Source organism: Marmota flaviventris, chromosome 1, assembly GCF_047511675.1.
Source record: "Marmota flaviventris isolate mMarFla1 chromosome 1, mMarFla1.hap1, whole genome shotgun sequence".
NCBI classification, from domain to species: Eukaryota; Metazoa; Chordata; class Mammalia; order Rodentia; family Sciuridae; genus Marmota; species Marmota flaviventris.
Window position 1 is genome coordinate 3,388,930 of NC_092498.1, and position 19,675 is coordinate 3,408,604.

At 33.1% G+C, this 19,675-nt stretch overlaps 1 protein-coding gene and 1 long non-coding RNA gene across 2 annotated transcripts; both read right to left on the bottom strand.

The window, feature by feature from the left end:
* Positions 1-4,152: 4,152 nt before the first annotated feature.
* LOC114084426 (A-kinase anchor protein 9-like) lies at positions 4,153-12,438 on the bottom strand. The gene is made up of 3 exons (XM_071605377.1): positions 12,434-12,438; positions 12,142-12,385; positions 4,153-6,567 (listed from the first exon to the last, which is right to left on the bottom strand). Exons 1-3 carry the CDS (start codon positions 12,436-12,438, stop codon positions 4,153-4,155), a joined length of 2,664 nt encoding a protein of 887 aa, XP_071461478.1.
* A 1,813-nt stretch (positions 12,439-14,251) lies between these two features.
* On the bottom strand, positions 14,252-18,545 carry LOC139705352 (uncharacterized). Its single transcript, XR_011707226.1, has 3 exons — positions 18,304-18,545; positions 17,739-17,783; positions 14,252-14,331 (listed from the first exon to the last, which is right to left on the bottom strand). It is a non-coding gene; the product is annotated as an uncharacterized lncRNA (long non-coding RNA).
* Positions 18,546-19,675: the final 1,130 nt, after the last annotated feature.

The following is a 19,675-nucleotide window of genomic DNA, read 5'->3' on the forward strand; positions in this document are numbered from 1 at the left end:
AGTGATTGATTCTAAAGTTAGGGTAGGAAAAATACAAGATGGGTTTGAAGCTTCTTGTAGTACCAATACTCAAAAAAGCAAGTACACTTCAAAAGGATGTACCTCAAAAAGTTCTTAATGCCAAAGCTGAAACAAAACAAAGTATTAGGTTACAACTAAAAGGATAAATTAGTCATGAGTCTATACTGATATTGATTAGAAGTGAAGATATAGCTCATACAGCTAAATAAATAAATAAAACAATGAGGAAAGTATAAAATTACCATTGGAACACCATAGTAATAATTACTGCATGCAAGATCCAACAATGGATGTAAGAATATTAGATGAAAGAAAGTTAAGGAGAAAAGGTTATTTGCATAGTATCAAAGTACCTCCTCCAAGATAGTTATTCATTACAAAGGGGAAAACATTACAGTTGAGAAACCCAGCAGATATCACAAGCAATGAAGATTAACATTACCTGTAATAATGACATATTGACTCACGTAACCAGGCATGAAGCACAAGATGGGCACAGCATTTTTGTGGTAGTATCAAAAATATACAGGCTTCATGTAATCACAACAAACATCAAACAAATCCAAACTGAGGAACATTCTAAAAAATAACTGACCAAAAGACTAAAGTATTGTCAGAGACTGGTGAAACCAAAGATGACATGACAACTAAGTACAATGTAGGATCTGGGAATGAATCTTGGAACAGAAAAAACGTCATTATAGGAAAAACCAATGAAATCTAAATAGTTTATACTTTTATACTGCAGCAATTTTAATTTCTTAGTTTTATAATTATAGTTATGCACTATGTTGATGTTAGGGAAAGCTGAATGAGTGGTTGGTACATGGAAACTCTCATAGTTTTAGAATTTTCTGTAAGCTTAAAGTTATTTTAGAATGAAAAGTTAAAAACTGTCCCCTATGACTCCAAATCTTATGAAGAGTTAAGGAGAGAAGAGGTCAGAGTATAATCTGGTTTTTCAGATACACTCTGACCTTCTCTCCCATGCCTCTCTCCACTCTCCTTGCTCCAGCTGCCCTGTCCTCTGTCAAGCACACCCCCTGGCTTTTGTAATTGCTATTCCCCTGCCTAAACATTCTTTCCCATTTACCTGTGTATTAGCCTCCCACTCTTCTTTAAGGAATATGAATTCATATCACTTTATCAGAGAGGCCTTTACTAATTTTCCTCGATAAAATACTCTCTTCCTCCATTATGCTCTACTTCCCTTTATTCTTTTTCACAGCAGTTATTACCATCTATGCATCTATTTATTATTGGCCTCCACCATTAAATTATGAGCTCCTGCGAGCAGGGATTTTGTCCATTTCCCTTATCACTGTATCTCTAATATCTAGAACAATAATTGTTATATAGTAGGCGCTCAAAACTTCGTTGAATGAATGAATGAATGAATGACTTATCTCAAACATCAAATCAAAGCTTTACGGCCTGCACCTTACCCCAAACTGTCAGATGCTATTCAGAGTATCCTGTGCAGAGCTATTTGCCTGTATTTAACTGAAAGCACAAAGATATCACAGCAGTGCCATTTTGTTATAAAAATGAAGAAAATAAACCAAGGTTAAAGGAAGAAGAAGCAAATGATAATATATTAAAGAGGAAAATGGGATACTAGTTATTTCACAAAGATGCTACACTTTATTTTGTGTCAATTTAACGATTAAATGTATTCATTTGGTTCATAATATTTTAGTTATTAACAATATTCTGAAGAAGTCATTGGATTTAAATATTATCCATGGTTAAGATTAATAATTGTTCTGCAGTTAGTTTTAAAAACTGTCACAAAGCTCCTAGTCCCTTACTTTAGCACTTAACAAACTGAGACTCATTTGGAAAATACCGTGACCAGGCTCTTACTGCACCTCACTAGCTAGTCACATAAACAGAGAGTTGTCATGTGTTATGGACTTGACCTAGGGAACTGAGTGTTTCAGGAAGATCAAACACACTTAACTGTTGACTGATGGCAGTTTTAATGACTTTGGCGAAGTTTTCTCTAGTTGTCTGTAAGAGCAAATAATCTGTAGAAACCACTGTTCACTTGTCATTTATTTGTCATTTTCCATGGTGATTATCAAAAGATAAATACTATAGTACATTAACCATAATGTGCATAATTTATAGTGGCATTGAAGAGTAGCAACACTATCAACAGTGGTCAAGTTCCAGGTCAAAAGTATGTTATAAGGATCAAGAAAGAAAAAGTAGGGCTGCAATTGTAGCTCAGTGGTAGAACATTTGCCTAGCGTGTGTGAGGCACTGGGTTCCATCCTCAGCACCACATTAAAAAATAAATAAATAAATAAGGTTATTAAAAAAAGAAAGAAAGAAAAAGTATTACCAGTTGTTTCCCTGGTAGAAAAACTATAAATCATAGAATATAAACACTAATATGACTGAAATAAGCATAAACAAAACAAAAAGAAGAATTTAATATAGAATTATCTATACTATACAACTTTCATAGAATAAAAGGGATAATTAAGATGCATATGCACTCAAGCTTTAAGTACTGACTCAGCTGACTCAGTGGACCCGCATACTCTAGAAGTGGTTTATGGATAAGCATTCTAAAAGAGAGAGAATGTAGGACTTAGGCTAATTATAAAAGACTAAAAATGTAGTAAAATCTTGGTAAAAATGTGTATTTTTTAATGTTAACTATGGAATTTCACATTTCAACACAACATTTACAATGTCAATGTTTGAGTTTAAATAGTCTGCTCAACTTTGGGCTAAAGGAAAGGTGACTAGAAAATTCTCTGATCCAAGAGTGTAAAATTAATGTCTTAATAATACAAATGAAGCTGAATTTTATGGGTACCATTTCATTTCCTTAGAAGCACTTAGGATGTTGATAATGAAAAATAAAATAACTCTTCAGAACTTTGAATATAGGACCACCACTGATTTTTTTTTTAAAAAATTTAAATCATTTTCCCTACTCTTGGCAAATAACAAGCATTGGAGCTTTCAAGAATATTATATGTCTTTGGTTCTCTGTGATGCTCAAGTAAATTTTTGAGTTACTGAAATAGAAGCTTTAATCATTCTGTACATGCTACAAAAGAAAGCTCTAGAGAAACAAGAATTGCCCAAGGTTAGAAATTTCATCTGCTATTTAACTACAGGCCTCAGAATTAATCTATGAAAACATTTTTGGGAACTACATAAGGCATATGTTTGCTTTAGTTTGGCCAATCAAGGTGCAAACCAGAAGATATCTAACTATTTTATTTATCTAACTATTTTATTTATCTAACTATTTATTCCCCATCCTTTCCCCCAGTGCTGGGGATAGAACTTAGAGCCTTGCATATACTGGGCAAGTGCTCTACCACTGAGCCACATAACAGGAAATACATTATAATGAATTTCCCTGACTAGTTAGTGAATTCCCCTTACAATATGTGGTATCTCAAGAGTCTTTTCAAGGTATAATTCATATTCTATCACAGAAAAAAAGGTTTAGTTTGTTTCCAAACAGAAAAGAATACCTGGAGAAAATTCTGGGTGTCATGTCTGAAGACCAATCAAAGAACAAATATTTCAACATTATCATACTGAAGATACACATCAGACTTTTCTGTTATTTCTAATATCAATAGCTGACATAAAAGGAAACAACCTATTATTTTATGTGTTTTATTTCTTTAGCTGTACAGAGAATTAATCCTATTTTTTCCTCCTCAGGTATAAGACTCAAAAAACTCTAGGACTTAAGTGTTTTTCTTGCACAAAGGAAAAAGAATTTATAACTATTGAACAACTGCATAAGGTTCTAAAACACTCAAGAGTTTGTTTACAATTGTGGAACCTTGAAAAAGACCAGTAGGAAATAAAAACTCTTAAAAGTCTTTGAAATTGCAACAAAATACTAAGTTATAAAATCAATAACTTTTGTAAAGTTGAGATTCTAAACAATATTATTTAAACTATTGTCTTTACAAAGAAAATATTGCTTTATTTCCTGAGCAGAATATATAATAGATTAGCTAAAAGAAAAACAGTGTTTAAGAAAAAATAGGAAAATTAAATGATAAATGATAGATCCAAATGAGAATTACATGATTCACTTTCATTCTCTTTTATGAATTTGTTTTAAGAAGGTGAAAACTCTTTTTAGCATGAAATGTACATTTTCACTATGCTATACCATATGTAAATAAGTAAACATACCTGTTCTGATTTAAGTACATAAAGTTCCTGATGGAGTTTATCATTTTCACTTGATTGATCTGTCCCAGGTGAGGATTCATTTGTTACTGATGGTGAAAATAACTGTTCTTGCTTGCTTTCTCTTCTAATAGCCACATTTTCAAAAGAAATTTTCTCTTCCACTACTGTTTTTGATTCTTCTCCAAAATCTTCACCTACATTAGATAATGATCCTTGAGAATCCTTGCTTATAATAGTTACTATTCCATCTTGTAAAGAGCTTAAATGAACATCACACATGTTTATATTTTCTGCTCTATGATGGTTAATTAGGAGTTCTAGCTCTTGACATCTCAATAGAATTTTCTCTTTTTCTTGCTTTAAAGATTTGACTTCTTCACTGAGAAAATTAACCTCACCATGTTTCTGTTTTAATTGTTCAGAGAGATCAGACAGTTTCTCTGACAATTCTAGCTTTTCTCGCTTGGTTACCTCAAGTTTTTCCATAAGTTCTGTTGTATCTTTCTCAACAACTTCACAGATTTCTAATGGCTCTGCGACAAAAGCTTTGTCAGTATCAAGCATGGCACTTTTCACTTTGATTGTAGCTGGATTTATTCTTTGTAAATGAAGCTCTTCATTAAGTGCTTTAAGTTTACTTTTATACTCTAATTCTTGTTTGTTTTTACTGTCTTCTAAATCATCTTTTACCTTGAGAAGGCAAGTATACTCCTCCTGTAACTCTTGATAGTTAACTTTAAAATTTTTTTCAGCAAATGAAAATGTACTTCTTTGCTTTTCAATTTCTTCATTTAGCTGAATACACTGTTGCTTGAGGGCCTCATTCTCTTTTGTAAGCATTTCCATTTCTTTTTGCCAGCTACAATCTTTGGATATGGACTTGCTGGAGTCAATGAAAATCAATTTTTCTTCTTGTTCAGCAGGAACATAAATTTTCAACATGTCCTCAATAGCTTTTTTCTCATTTTTAAGAATGTTATTTTCTGCTTCAAGTTGTGAAAACTTTTCTTTAAGGTCATCCTCTTTTTCCTTTATTTCTTTCTCCAATAATTCAATTTTAAGTTGTAATTCCTGAACTTCTTGTTCAAGCGTACCTTTTTCTTTTTTTTCTTGTCTTAATATTTCGATTTCCTCTTGGAGTTCATGCATCTGAAGGGTCATTTCTTCTGATTTTGAATCCATGATGGACTTCTGTAAATCTTTTAGTTTTGAAATTTCCAAAACCAACTGATTCTGCTTAGTTATCAAATTGTCTTTTTCAAATTGCATTGTTTCTATCTTTTGACTCATTTCATTTTGTAAGCCATCTATCTGCTGTTTATAGTGAATGCCTAAGCTATCTTTAAGTTCTTCAATATTTATTCGATGTTCAACTTCTAAATCTTCTTTTAGTTTCGAAAGTTCTTCTTCATGACTAAATAGAAGCTGTGTTCTCAGCCTCTCTAATTCAGCTTCTTGTGATTCAGCCATTCTGTCTAATACAGCATTTTTTTCTTTTTCCAACATTTCAAGTTTTAGCTTGCAATTTGTAACTTCTGCTTCATGTTTTAACTCTAGTTCTTTCCTAGATTCAGATGCCAGAACAATCTCAGCTTTTAAAGCTTCCACTGTACTAAGGGACTTATGTGCTTCATTCAGTTGACTTTCTTGTTCAGCTATTATCATTCTAGTTCTCTGAATTTGGTCCCTTAAAAAGTTCAATTCTTCAAAAAGGTCATCAAGTTGTCTCTGCAGAGTAGATTTTTCTCCTGAAACTATTCCTAGTTCTTCTTGGAGTTTTTCCTTTTGAGCGTTAGTATCTTGTAATTTCATATTCAGTTCATTTATTGCCATGTTCATTAACTTTATTTGATCTTCATTAATTCTAATATTTAAATGTGATTTTAAAACACTCTCAATTTCTTCCTTATGTTGTGCTTTAAGTTCCTCTATCTGTGACATGTGTTGCTTTATTAACTCTTGTTTCATCTGTACTATCTGTTGCCCATACATTTCATCCATCTCTTCTCGGAGTTGCTTTAATCTTTTCTGCATTTCTTGTTCCACCATTCTCTGTACCGCATCAGATTCAAACTGGCTATCTGTGTAATGATGTCTTTTCTGAAGGTCTTCAACTTTACCCATAAACTGTTTTATTTCTTCAGAACATTGTTTTTCTTTTTGCTTAGAATTAGCCAGCTCTAATTTCATACTTGCAATTTGTTCTTGTAATTCTCTCATTAATTTTTCAGTGGCTGTGACTTGATCTTTTAGCTCAAGATTCTTTTTTTCTTCTATTATTCTTATATTTAATGCCTGGATGATTGCCTCCTTTTCCTGTAATTCTTTTTTATTTGACTTTTCTACTTCATCTTGTTCCTTTAGAAAGAAAAGAAAATGAAAAAATATAAGAATGACATTTTTAGCTTCTGGCAACTTCTTATGGGTGTCTCCTTTTTATATAATTCTATAAAAAGCAACTGTTGGGCCTGCCCCCCGTTTTTCCCAGTACAAGGAGACTAGGACTTATCTACCTGACAGTACATATGAGCAAACAATATAACAGTTTTATCCTTCTTGGAAAGAAATTTCTCTTACATTGTGCTGTGATTAAATATTTAAATTTAAAAATGCAATCTAATTTGCCTAGCATGTGTGAGGCCTTGGGTTTGATCTCTAGCACCACCAAAAAAGCAAAACAAAACAAAAACCAGTCTGACTAAAATATCTATATAAACTATCACATTTTCATTTTTCTTATTAACTGGTCAACATTCTAAATATTAAGTATTTCTGATGGCTCGTTATAATACTACATACTCTCTAGACACTCTCAGAAGACACAAAAATATAAAAACCAGTCCTCCCCTGGATTCTCAGAAGAAACAAAAAAAATAAATACCGGTCCTCCCCTGGATTCTAGTGATTTGAAGGTATTTCATGGACAAGTGCTATAAAATGAGAAAAACAACAAGAACTAAAGTGGATTCCTTTAAGTCTTCCTTAACTTCATTCCTGGGGTTTTAAGGGAATCAGAAATTTAGGGATATGCAATGCTTAAGTGACTGAACATTGAGTGACACCTAAGAACACTACTGTATATTTACGGCATACCAACTTGGGCTTAGACCCACAGTTCAAACAGAAATATAAAAGACCATCAGATAATTTTCCCCAGTTCCTATCTGGAGACTCAATTTTGGAACTGGAGATTAGGCTAAGACAAGACATATTAACGCATATTCATTAAACAGTTAAGAGCTGTAGTCCCAAAGCCAAGGAAATAAGTGAAATCCATATAACTGATGAAAATATGGGTAAGGAAGTAAAGTTATCTTAAGGAGACAGGAGTCCTTGCCAAACAGGACTTCTAGGCACCTTGAATGAATGTACTAAGAAAATGTAGGCATTGATCAATTGAGTATAGTTCTTGGAAGAAGACCAACGCACCGTCAACCTTTGAGAAGTCTGATCCCTCTCGAAAAACCATACTTAATGCAGAAAACAATGTTGGGAGTTACAGCGAGGAGCATTTAAGAAGTTTAGTCTACAGACATGAACATTACTACTCTGAGATGGATGTAACAGGTTATCTCAACCTCATGCCACTGAACATCTGATTCCTCCAACACCCTTTTCATCTAATACTTAATAAACAATTTTTTAAATTATTACCTGGCTTTTAAAATTCATCTGTCCATAGAAAGAAAATAAAATCCAATGAGCTTAAAATCTGAAATTTGTGATAATTATTTCTCATTGTAAATTCACAGTCTTATATTTAGACTTAAACATTAACCTCTTGAACTAATTCACCTCTGATATAGCTCAAGAAAAAAAAAAATATGACTTCTGAGCCTAACAAATAAAGGCCAAATTTTGCACTACATAAACCAAGGTTATCTTGGCAGCCTCTTGAGTGAGACTATGAGCTGTTGTCTTAGTATCACATATTCCTTTTCCAATTACATCATATGTTATTACCAAGTGCTGAGCCTTCTTAATTTCTACACTAGAATGCAACAATAGTAAATTAGTTTAATCTGTTAATCCTGGTATTTCTGTCTGTACAATAAAGATAAATTTTCTCTATCTCCCAGAACGTGTTTGAGGCTAAAATAAAATAATTAAGGTATTTTATTTTTACTGAGCTTTATACAAATATATTCATATACTAGAAAGAAATTTATAAATCATTTGGAACCTATATAAAATGTAAAATCAGGACTGGGGCTGGGTCTCAGAGGGAGAGTGTTTGCCTCACGAGACGAATGAGGCACTGGGTTCAATTCTCAGCACCACATAAAAATAAATGAATCCTGGAAATGGAAGGAGACCCTCAGAGGTATACAAAAGTACATACAAGAGGAAGTGAGGGGAAGGGGAAAAATAATACAAGGGGGACAAACGAATGTCAGTAAAGGGGGCAGAGAGAGAAGAGGGGAGGGGAGGGGAGGGGGGATAGTAGAGGATAGGAAAGACAGCAGAATACAACAGACACTAGTATGGCAATATGTAAATCAATGGATGTGTAACTGATGTGATTCTGCAATCTGTATATGGGGTAAAAATGGGAGCTCATAACCCACTTGAATCAAATTGTGAAATATGATATATCAAGAACTATGTAATGTTTTGAACAGCCAACAATAAAAAATAAAAAAATAAAAAAAAAAAATAAATGAATCCATAAAGATATCGTGTCCATCTACAACTAAAAAAATTTTTTAAAAAGTAAAATCAGTTCATGATGGTCAATTTTAGCTAAACTGTTAAATAATAACTAGTTTTGAAAAATGTTAACATTGATATAAAAATCTGTTATAATTTTATTTCCTGATTTTCTATAAGATGAAAGGAACACTCCTCATAAAAGAAAATAACTTAATTCAACACTGTCCAACACCTAATATGATTAATAAATAACTAACCATAATTCTTCATTCAACTATTAAACACCACAAATTCACAGTTTTCTTTGTTTAGCTTTTTTCAAATTACACGGTTTTAAACCACTTGTTCTATGTTACAAAACTGACAGCCCTTCAGACAAGGATGTAATCTTCTATTTTTAGAACTACACCTGAAAGAGTGGGGAATAATATACTTCCTGTTTGTGACTACTATAACACAGGAGGTTTGGAGGATTAGGATAATGAGCCTTTGACTATCAGTATAGTTACTTCAGCTGCTCTGACAGAACTACTTCTCAAAGGGATTAAATTTTTTGAAAACTGAGAAATTAAAATATAATAATAAGAACAATAAAAGTATTATTGCTAACATTCAAATAAACAGTTTATTTTCATTACTAAAATGAATTACATAAATTTTAGATAATCTGAAATTATACTGCCTAGTGACAATAAGAAATAATAAAATCCTAGATCCGGGCACTTTCAACCTAGGCCTCGATTGTCTTTCTACTCTTACTCTCCAGAAAGATACTTCCAAAGCCTATTGCTTTCGAAGTAAATTATTTTTTGCTCCCTATACATTTTCAACATTTTAGCCTGGGTCTTTATGCCCACTCCACACCCCACAAAGAATATCCTGCCTATCTCTATTTGTCATGAATTCATAAACAATTCTCTTGATTACCAAATAGGTATTGAATAGCTGAGCTGTTCCATATATTATGTTCCATATGTTATACCAATTTATGGGTAAACAAAATATAAATAACACATTATTCCAATTTATAGATCTAACTCAAATATTACCTCTCTGCTGATGTCTACCCTGAATCTTTTCCTCATAAAGCAGACCTCGTCAAAACATTCATAACACTTGTTACCTGCACTTACTTTTTATTTTGTGGTAACTTGTGTACATGCCACACCTCTCCATGGGTTCAGTGAAGAAAGGGGACATCTTAAGGTTCATCATATATGTTTTGCAAGGGTTACTACAGAATAGGTATTCTGTAAACACTTGCATAATCTTTAAATTACCTTAGTTGAAAAGCATGCCCTTCTCATAATTTTAATTTGTACATTTCCTATTTTTCAAAGAGGAGTCTCTGGAGTCAGATAACTGAGCTTTGAAATCTGGCTCTATCAATACATCACTTCTGCACCTGGATTATTTCCTTCATCTTGAGTTGTCTTGGTACCATCATTTGTAAAATGTAAATGATAAAGGTACCCTTATCTCATAGGGTAGTAGTGATGATTCAATGCATTAATATGCATAAGAGGCTTTGAATTCTGCCTGTTGTAGAGTAAGTACTTAATAAGTGCTAGTTAACGCTTTTGTTATCCAAACAATACTCTTGTCTTGGTAATTTCTCAACTTCCTGTAGAATCTTCTAAGTTTATAAAATATGCTGTATTATATGTATTTTCCATCTTCATTATTCACAAATTCTGTATTTGCCTACTTGCTCAAATTTATTTGAAACCCACAAATCCATACCAATGGTGCTTTCATAGACATTTGTAGACACACACAGAGTGATGGCAAGAAATTTGAGTTACTGTAAAATGATGTTCAGCTACATTCAAACATGGTGATCACACTGCCTTGTTTCAGCTCTCATAGAGCAAAAAAGAGGACAGAGATGGCAAGGATCAGAGTGCAGTGTAGTGCAAGGAGCTCAGAATTTCAACTCTGGCACCTGTTAATGGGGCAGCTTCAGGCAAATCACATCTAAACTTCAACTTCTCAAAAAAACAAAAAAAAAAAAAATGGAATCTACTAGCATGAATTGTTTTTAAGATTAAAGATTACAATCCATGTGATACATTTCCTACCAGGAGCACTTATTGACTAAATAATTCCCCCAAACTGGAATATAACTCAAGTGAATAAAAAGAATCAACCACATTTTTTTCTAGTTTAAATTTACAAAATTTCTTTTTCAGAATTTTATAATCATAGCTAAAATAAGAAGAAATACATTTAGTTGGGGGAAGAAGGATAGAAATTCTAGTTATAAAAATAGATTCTCCTGAGACTTCAGTTTAACATAGGCAGATCACTTTTAAGGACTATTGCCCTTCTCGGACTATTCCCTGAAGACCTTAAAAGAGCATACTACAGGGATACTGCCACATCTATGTTCATAGCAGCACAATTCACAATAGCTAGACTGTGGAACCAGCCCAGATGCCCTTCAGTAGACGAATGGATAAAAAAAATGTGGCATTTATACAGCATGGAGTATTACGCAGCACTAAAAAATGACAAAATCATGGAATTTGCAGGGAAATGGATGGCACTAGAGCAGATTATGCTAAGTGAAGCTAGCCAATCCCTAAAAAACAAATGCCAAATGTCTTCTTTGATATAATGAGAGCAACTAAGAACAGAGCAGGGAGGAAGAGCAGGAGGAAAAGATTAACATTAAACAGAGACATGAGGTGGGAGGGAAAGGTACAGAGAAGGGAAATTGCATGGAAATGGAAGGAGACCCTCATTGTTATACAAAATTACATATAAGAGGTTATGAGGGGAATGGGAAAAAAAAAACAAGGAGAGAAATGAATTACAGTAGATGGGGTAGAGAGAGAAGATGGGAGGGGAGGGGAGGGAAGGGGGGATAGTAGAGGATAGGAAAGGTAGTAGAATACAACAGTTACTAATATGGCATTATGTAAAAATGTGGATGTGTGACCGATGTGATTCTGCAATCTGTATTTGGGGTAAAAATGGGAGTTCATAACCCACTTGAATCTAATGTATGAAATATGATATGTCAAGAGTTTTGTAATGTTTTGAACAACCAATTTAAAAAAAGGAGCAGAGTAATGAGTAGTATCATCTTTAAAACTATTACTACGAAATTCTCAATGCTTTTGAAATATATTATTTTATGTACTCAAAGAGTTTGTCTCAATTATGAAATTTTGTGGTGCATATGCATAAAAAAAGATAAACACCTCCATTAAAAACTTTAAAGTTAATTACAAAGCTGCTACAAGTAGGTTGACTTCCTTAAGATACACATACCATTTCATATACTTTAATTTTCTCCTGTAAGAAATTAATTTGCATTTTGAAGTCTTCTTTCTTTTTTTGATAATCTTCTAATAGATGGTCTTTTTCTTCAAGCTGTTGTTGATGAGTGAGAATCTGTTGTTTGGCTTGCAGTAAATCTGCAGCTGTGTTACTGTGAGTGCTGTTTCGTAGAGTTTCACTAGCCTGTAACTTGAAAATAGAAAGAAACCTCAAAATATTAAATTTTGAAGTGACACTTTATCGTACCCTCAGCCCACAGGGGTTCTCTGGAAACTATGCTCACTTCATAGGCTTACGATCTCAGTCAACATGTTTCCATGCTGTCAACATGCTGATAGGTCATGTGCACTTTGGGTAATGAGCCAAAGAATTTACCTTTCACATTATAAAGCTGAGAAAATAGGAGAAATAAGACAGGCAGACAGGCAGAGAAAAATGCAGACTGAAAGTTCTTCCTGGATTCCTGATGACTTTTCAAACTCTAGTTCCAATTTCTCTTAGAGTTCTGATTGTATTTCTGCCCTTAAGTTCTATAAACAAGCCTGTATTCTTACCTTAAATTCCTCCCTTTTGTTTAATGCAATTAGATTATAGTTCCAACTAAAGATAAATGGAATATATCCAGTTGTCAGTCTAGTTATAATTGAGAACCTAATTAACATAAAACCATACCAGGGTTGGAAAAAGTAGGGTGTAACTGCAGGTTAATTTCTGCAAAAAATATGAGATTCAAAACACATTAGTGGAATTCTTACAATTTGTATGATATCTCCCACATTTGAAAGCTATGAGCTTTAAGAAATTTGTTTTACTTCCAAATCAATCTGAAAGAAATTAATGTGCACATGGAAAAAATTTTCACTTGTTCTGGCTTTTCTATATATCTAATTCTAGAAGCAAATGCCTTTATATTGGGGAGCTCCCCCAATCTGTTACCAGGCAACACCACCAACTTGTTTTTGGAGAGGATGAAACTGAAATCTATTCTGTCATCCTCATTAATGTCCCATTTTCATCTTGAGTTCATAACTGATGACTTAATACAAGAGATGTCACTCTAACTGCAGAGAATATTTACAGGGACTTGCTGACATTCTTAATGGGTTTAAGTCATCATTTTTAAAAAAATGTGATTTATACCACAATTTTCTTTCAGGCTCATTAGAAAAACATCTGTCCTGAAATCACTAAAGTTATTCTACTCTATCTTATTAAGTTAAATAAACAAAGTAACATACATGTTACCCCTATTAGTTGAATTCTAGGTGTAAAATGGGATTCTTAATACTATGTGCAAGAACCCCATTTTTCTCGTGAATGAGATAATCTTAAGTTAACACCTGTAATTCTCATTAAATACATAAACTATTATTAAAATTTCCTGGAGGGCTGGGGATGTGGCTCAAGTGGTAGTGCAATCGCCTAGCATGCGTGAGGCACTGGGTTTGATTCTCAGCACCACATAAATGTAAAATAAAGATATTGTGTCCACCTAAAAAAAATGAAAAAATAAATATTTAAAAAAAAAAATTCCTGTTTTTGTTTTTGTGAGTAGCAAACAAAAGCCACAGAAGGTCAATGCACCTGATGCCATCCTTCAGTCCCAGAAGTGGCCCTCATTTCTTCCAGTTCTCTGTTCAGGTCTTCAGGCTCATGTTCAGGTCTCCCAACTGATTCGCTTTCTATCGACTCTAGGCGCGTCTCACTATAGTGTGCGCCTTGTTCAGAATAAGAATCAACGACACCAAGTTCTTCTTCCTAAATCAATCCAATATTTTTAATAATTCAGTACTAGCAACATTCCTGAGAGAGGAATTCGAATATTGAATTCCATAGCAAAATCCACTTTAAAACATCACTTTGAAGTTCACTTCTATGGCAATCTGGTTTGCTATTAATGTGATATTTCCTTAAAAGCACCTAAACAGCATATCTGCAAATTTTCTTCCAATTCCATGTTATAATGAAAATGAGGTAACTTTGTTTTGTTAAGCAGTAAAGAAGATCTAATAACTTTTAGAAATCACATACAGAAAGAATTACATACAGGAGAAATCTTGGTTAGTAAGTCAAATGGTTTTAAATAATAAAAAACATTAGTATCATGAGTAGTTTTATATACTGTACCATCAATAAATTGGTAGGCTTTCCTGTTTTCACCACATTACAGCAATCATTTACCTGTATAAAAACAATTTCCTGATATATTATGATAGACCAAATTTTATTTACCTAACAATAATATTTCTACTGTGTACCTTTTGCATCTAGGGAAAATGCCTTAATAGCAAAACAAATATGGTGATTATATTTAACTGAAGTATCTAAGAGGCATATCAAATGTCAATCATTCCTCAAACATCTAAGTTCTTACACTGCAAAAGACACTTTCATTTAAGTAACTGAAATTCTAAGTGCAGTTCCTATTTAGTCTTCAGAAAGATAACTAAAAGCTTCAAGTTACTAGATCTTCTTTTACAAAATGCTTCCTTAAAATTAGCTAAATATATTTTTAAAATTAAGCCCTATTTATTTTCAAATAAAACCATTTACTGGTATAAATTTTATTAAAGGCTAGTAAGTAAGCCAAGGGAAATAAAGAGGTAAAGAACACTCCCCTAAGAACTTTCCTGTGGGGATAGTACTACTGCAAGTCATGCCAATCCAGACAGATGTGGGGGCTTTCTTTAACATATCACCACTTGTCTGTAGCACAGATATTTTGTAGTAAGAGAAAGGAGGATGATAGACTATGTATATAGGGTTTATGGAGTGGGAAATTAATTTCTTATCAATTAATCATTTAATTGCCTTTTTACCACTAAGAGTACAAAAACCAACTTCATTCCTGCCCACATTCCTGCCCATATCTTAAGCCTTCACAATTCTATGTTAATAGAACCCAGGAGAATGAAACTGTTAACATTGAAATATGTAGGACAGACTAGTCAGAATGTCTAGAGTTAGGATTAAGTCTGTATGAGCCATGACACATTAAAAAGTAAAAATCCTAGGACTGAAGATGTAGCCCAGTTGTAGAGCATCTGCCTAGCATGTGCAAGGCCCAATACCCACAACTGCCAAATAAAAGGGGGAGAGGGTCCTAACTAAGAGACTTTTTAAAAATCAGTTTGATTGCTCTACTTTTATTCTAAGAATAATCTCTGAGAAATAAAGCTAAAGGGAAGGCAAAAAAACAACTTTTGTTAACACATTATTGTAATTGGTGAAAAACCACAAGAATGTAGGAATACTAATTCTAGATAAAAGTCACTTGTGATAATTTTCAAATTATAATACTTCTAAATTTCAATTAGTTTTTCATGACTCAGAAATGACACATTCTGATTTTAGTACACACTAAAATTTCTATTTTGAAGTAACAGTGTAATAAAATGAATATTTGTAAATATCATCAAAGATCATGTCAAATATCATGTTATCGGTATTACATAAATTATTTATCCAGTATAATAGTTATATCTAATACCTCTATAGCAGATATTCAGTTAGTTCTCCTTTAATTCAGTTTAAACATATTTATAATGCCCCACAATGAGTCGGTTAGGATCTATCTCCAAGTACTTTCTGGCCATCATGTTGCCCATTGTAGAGTTGTCTTGAAGTGCCTGGACTGTTATGATCTGCTGAGTTCGCTGTTCAGCCCTGAGTGCTAGTCACAATGCAGCAGGTTGAAGACAGCCTACTGGAGGATTGTCACAACCTTCATAACTAATATTCTCAACTTCTTATCTAAGATTTCTTTCATAAGTTTGCAGAAGAGTTCTCAAACTTCACCTCACTCTCCATTTCATTCTTCTCATCCTCATCTTTAGTTAGTTGCAGGCCTTCCCACCAAATTCCCCAAGCTACAGCATGCCATACTCATCAATACACAACCTGAAAGCCCTGTTTCTCCACTCCACAAAAGCAGAGTTGCTATCTGATCTTTGCTCTCATCATGATGAGACCTGAGTCTCCTTCAGGCAACAGACATTTTTGACAGAAAAGTGATCTTACCTCCAGACTGGGAGGTATGATAGTCAAGCAGCTCAGAAAGGCATCAGCAGTTATTGGGAGTCCTCAGAGCTTCCAGGTTTTAGAGAGTTTAAGAGAATGCCTCTGACATTTTTTTCCCTGTAGTTTTCTTTATTTTGTGCCAGCTCAGAAAAAAGCTCAAGGCAAATTTTAACAATGTCTTTGTGAATGACTTTCAAGATTTTGCTCTGCTGGAGCATTTTCTTGGGAGATGTTCAGAGGCAGGTCCTCAGAGTCAACCACACCATGGATAACGTTGAGATAATTCTGGTTTGCAAGTACAAGGCTAGCCTGAGCAACTTAGAAAGTCAGTTTCAAATAAAAACAGCTGGGAATGTAGCTCAGTGGTAGAGCGCCCCTGGGTTTAATCCCCAGTAACATACACACACCCACACCCAAACAACAAAAATAAAAACTGTAATATGTTAATTTAAGAATATAGTTTTTCGAGCTGGGATTGTGTCTCAGCAGTAGAGTGCTCGCCTAGCATGGGCAGGACCTGGGTTCGATTCTCAGCACCACATTAAAAAAAAAAATAAAATAAAGGCATCATGTTGTGTCCATCTACAAAAAAGATTCATATTCATTCTCTCTCTCTCTCTCTCTCTCTCTCTCTCTCTCTCTCTCTCTCTCAAAAAAAGGACATAGTTTTTCTATTAGAAGCCTACAATAAATTCAGACTTATGAAATATACTAAGTTGCTTAAACATTCAGAGTAAAGAATAACTTTCCATGTACTCTAAATTTAGGAGCAAAGAAATGACAATCATATCTAAAAAGAATAAGATAACAAAATGATACTTATTGCAAACATATAAAGAAGGCAGGTATTTCTTAAGAGACCAATGCCTATTTTATAGTTTATCACCTAAAATAAAAATCATCATTGTCAGGCATGGTGATGCACACCGTTAATCCCTTCTCAGGAAGCTGAGACAGGAGGATCACAAGTTATAAGATAGCCTGGGCAACTTAGTGAGAATCTATCTTAAAATAAAACTGAAAAAGGGCTGGGAATGTAGCTTGGTGACAAAGTGCTTTCCTAGCATGTACAAGGCCCTGAGTTCAATGCCCAGTAACACACACGTACACACACGCACACACAACACTACAGCAACATTAATTCCAATAAACATTTATACACACACACACACACACACACACTAGTATTCAAAGATTTGTAAAAAGCATTACTATAAAAATCATACTAATTATAAAATTTTTACTGTGCTAAATGGCTATCTTAAAATGGTCATGGATCCTAGAAATGCAGACTCAACTTTCCTAAAAACCAAAATAGGGCTGCTATATAATTAAGGATTAAGCAATTCAAACAGTTAAGACTTTAGCTAACCACTGGAAAAAGATACAGCAGTAAAATATAATTTTAATTTTTTCAATCCATTTATATTACATTATGTTAACTTAAATTATATTAAATATATATAGAAGCATATAAATTTATAAGAAATAAAGTACCAACAATCAATAATTTCAAAAAAATATCAATTTTATCTATGACATTTTTAATTGGGATATGTTAGTCTTACCTCCGAAGTGTAATCATCTGCTGTGGTTGAAATCTCACTTTCCGGCTAAAACAAGAGTAAAACATGATTACAATTATGACATTTTTCCCCTGCTAAATATCATACTTTACAAAAAAAAAAAAATCCTGCTTTACTAAGACGTTGCTGTTAGTAACAATGATAGAAAATTCACAAAAATACTATTAAAAAACTAGTAAAAATTATCCAAACCTTTAAAAATTTCATTTCATTATGAATTATGACTTATAATAATGCATATAAAATTTATCACAAGGCATTGTTATAAATACAAAAGTACCAAGAACTTTTACATATATAGTAGATGTCATCTGTAAGCCAAAAGCATCAAAGACACCATTCCTTTAATTCATGTAACTCTTTTAAATAAAACTAAATCCTTAACATGCCATCAGAAAAGTTCAAGTTCTTTAAAAGAATCATCAGTTCTTGATGCTAAAAAGTCAATGACTTTGTCAAGCTTCCCTCAGGTGGATGCTAATGACTTTTCACTGCCACTACTTTCTAGTTAGAGGTAGAATGTTTTAAAATCTGGATGAATACTTACATCAAAAGAAAAGACCTGCTCATGCTTAAGCATTTCTTCATTGTTTAGAGTTCTCATTATTGTGGATTCAGGCATCACGGCTGATCCAACACCCTGAGAACTATTTATCAACATCTCCTCACTCTTTGGTTGATCAATATTCAAGCCATGAACATCATTTTTACTGCTTGAGGTTTTCTTCTTTTTTGGCTTCTTATGAGGGTTTTGTCCATCCAATCGAGCTCTTCTTTGTCGAAACTGGGCAAGCTACAGGAAAAAAGTATCATTAACATCAATGATAATTTTTCTTTGGGATCACTTTCTTTAAAAGATCAAACTATCACCAAGTTAAAATGATGATAATAATATAGATGACTTCACAGTTTCAGAATAACTATTGGATTGAATATTCGGGTTGTAAAGGTTGTAAAACTAGGTACTTGTGAATGAACTTATTAAATATTGAGGGGTAAGAAATGAACATGTCAAGTCTAAAGAAGAGGAAATTAGCTGAGTTAGGGGAATAACTATTCTATAACTAGATTAGGGGAATAGAGGGACTCTCATTCACAGTATAATCTCTGGATTTAAGATTATATGAAAATATACACAAAAACAAGGAGCTCCGAACACACTTGTTCTGTTCTACTACTTTATACAAAAGATATCGTCTATAATTATCTTTTATACAAAAAAGATAATTAGCCTATTAGCTATACAAATGCTCACTGCAGCCATATTGATAGTTGGAAAAACTTACAAGTAACTTAAAATTTTAAACAGCAGTGTTTTCTACCCTTTATCATTTGTCTGTCATCATCAGAATTTGTACCAAACCCTAGTCATCGTTACATTATCATTTACTTAATATATTTTAAACAGTGTATTTTCTTTAAGTTTATTTCAAAAGGAGATGGAATCTCTGGCATAAATTGAAAGTTAATATCACTTGTTATTTCTTTTAAGAGATAAGTTGAAAATAAAAGAAATGATAAATCTATTATTGAAATTTTAGTTAGAGGTTGCTGAAGGCTATGAAAAAAAATGGACAAAATAAAAGACTGTTAAAGGCAGACAAGCATCAAACAGATTTTCGTTATCATAAGCAGAAAGAAAACTGAAAAAGGTAAAAACTTTCTTACTATACTATCCAAAGTTTTTTAAGACCTAAAATATTTTCTTACCACCTAAAATCAGAAGTACACATTATATACCAGGTAACACTAGACTAATTATGGTGAACTTATATTAAAAATACCAATGCAAGCAATTGCTATTAAAGACTTTGTGATATAATAGCAGGTATAAACTAGTATTGTAGCATATCTATTTCTTTTCATGAAAGGAAAATTACACTTCATTTTTAAAAAGATAAGGCAAGTCTCAGGCTCAT

Bases quoted from the DNA above. Each gene is read 5' to 3' on its own strand.
- LOC114084426 (XM_071605377.1), bottom strand. The intron at 6,568-12,141 runs GTATGTGTATCT...TTCTTTCTAAAG, and splicing joins AAATTAAAGTATATGAAATG to GAACAAGATGAAGTAGAAAA.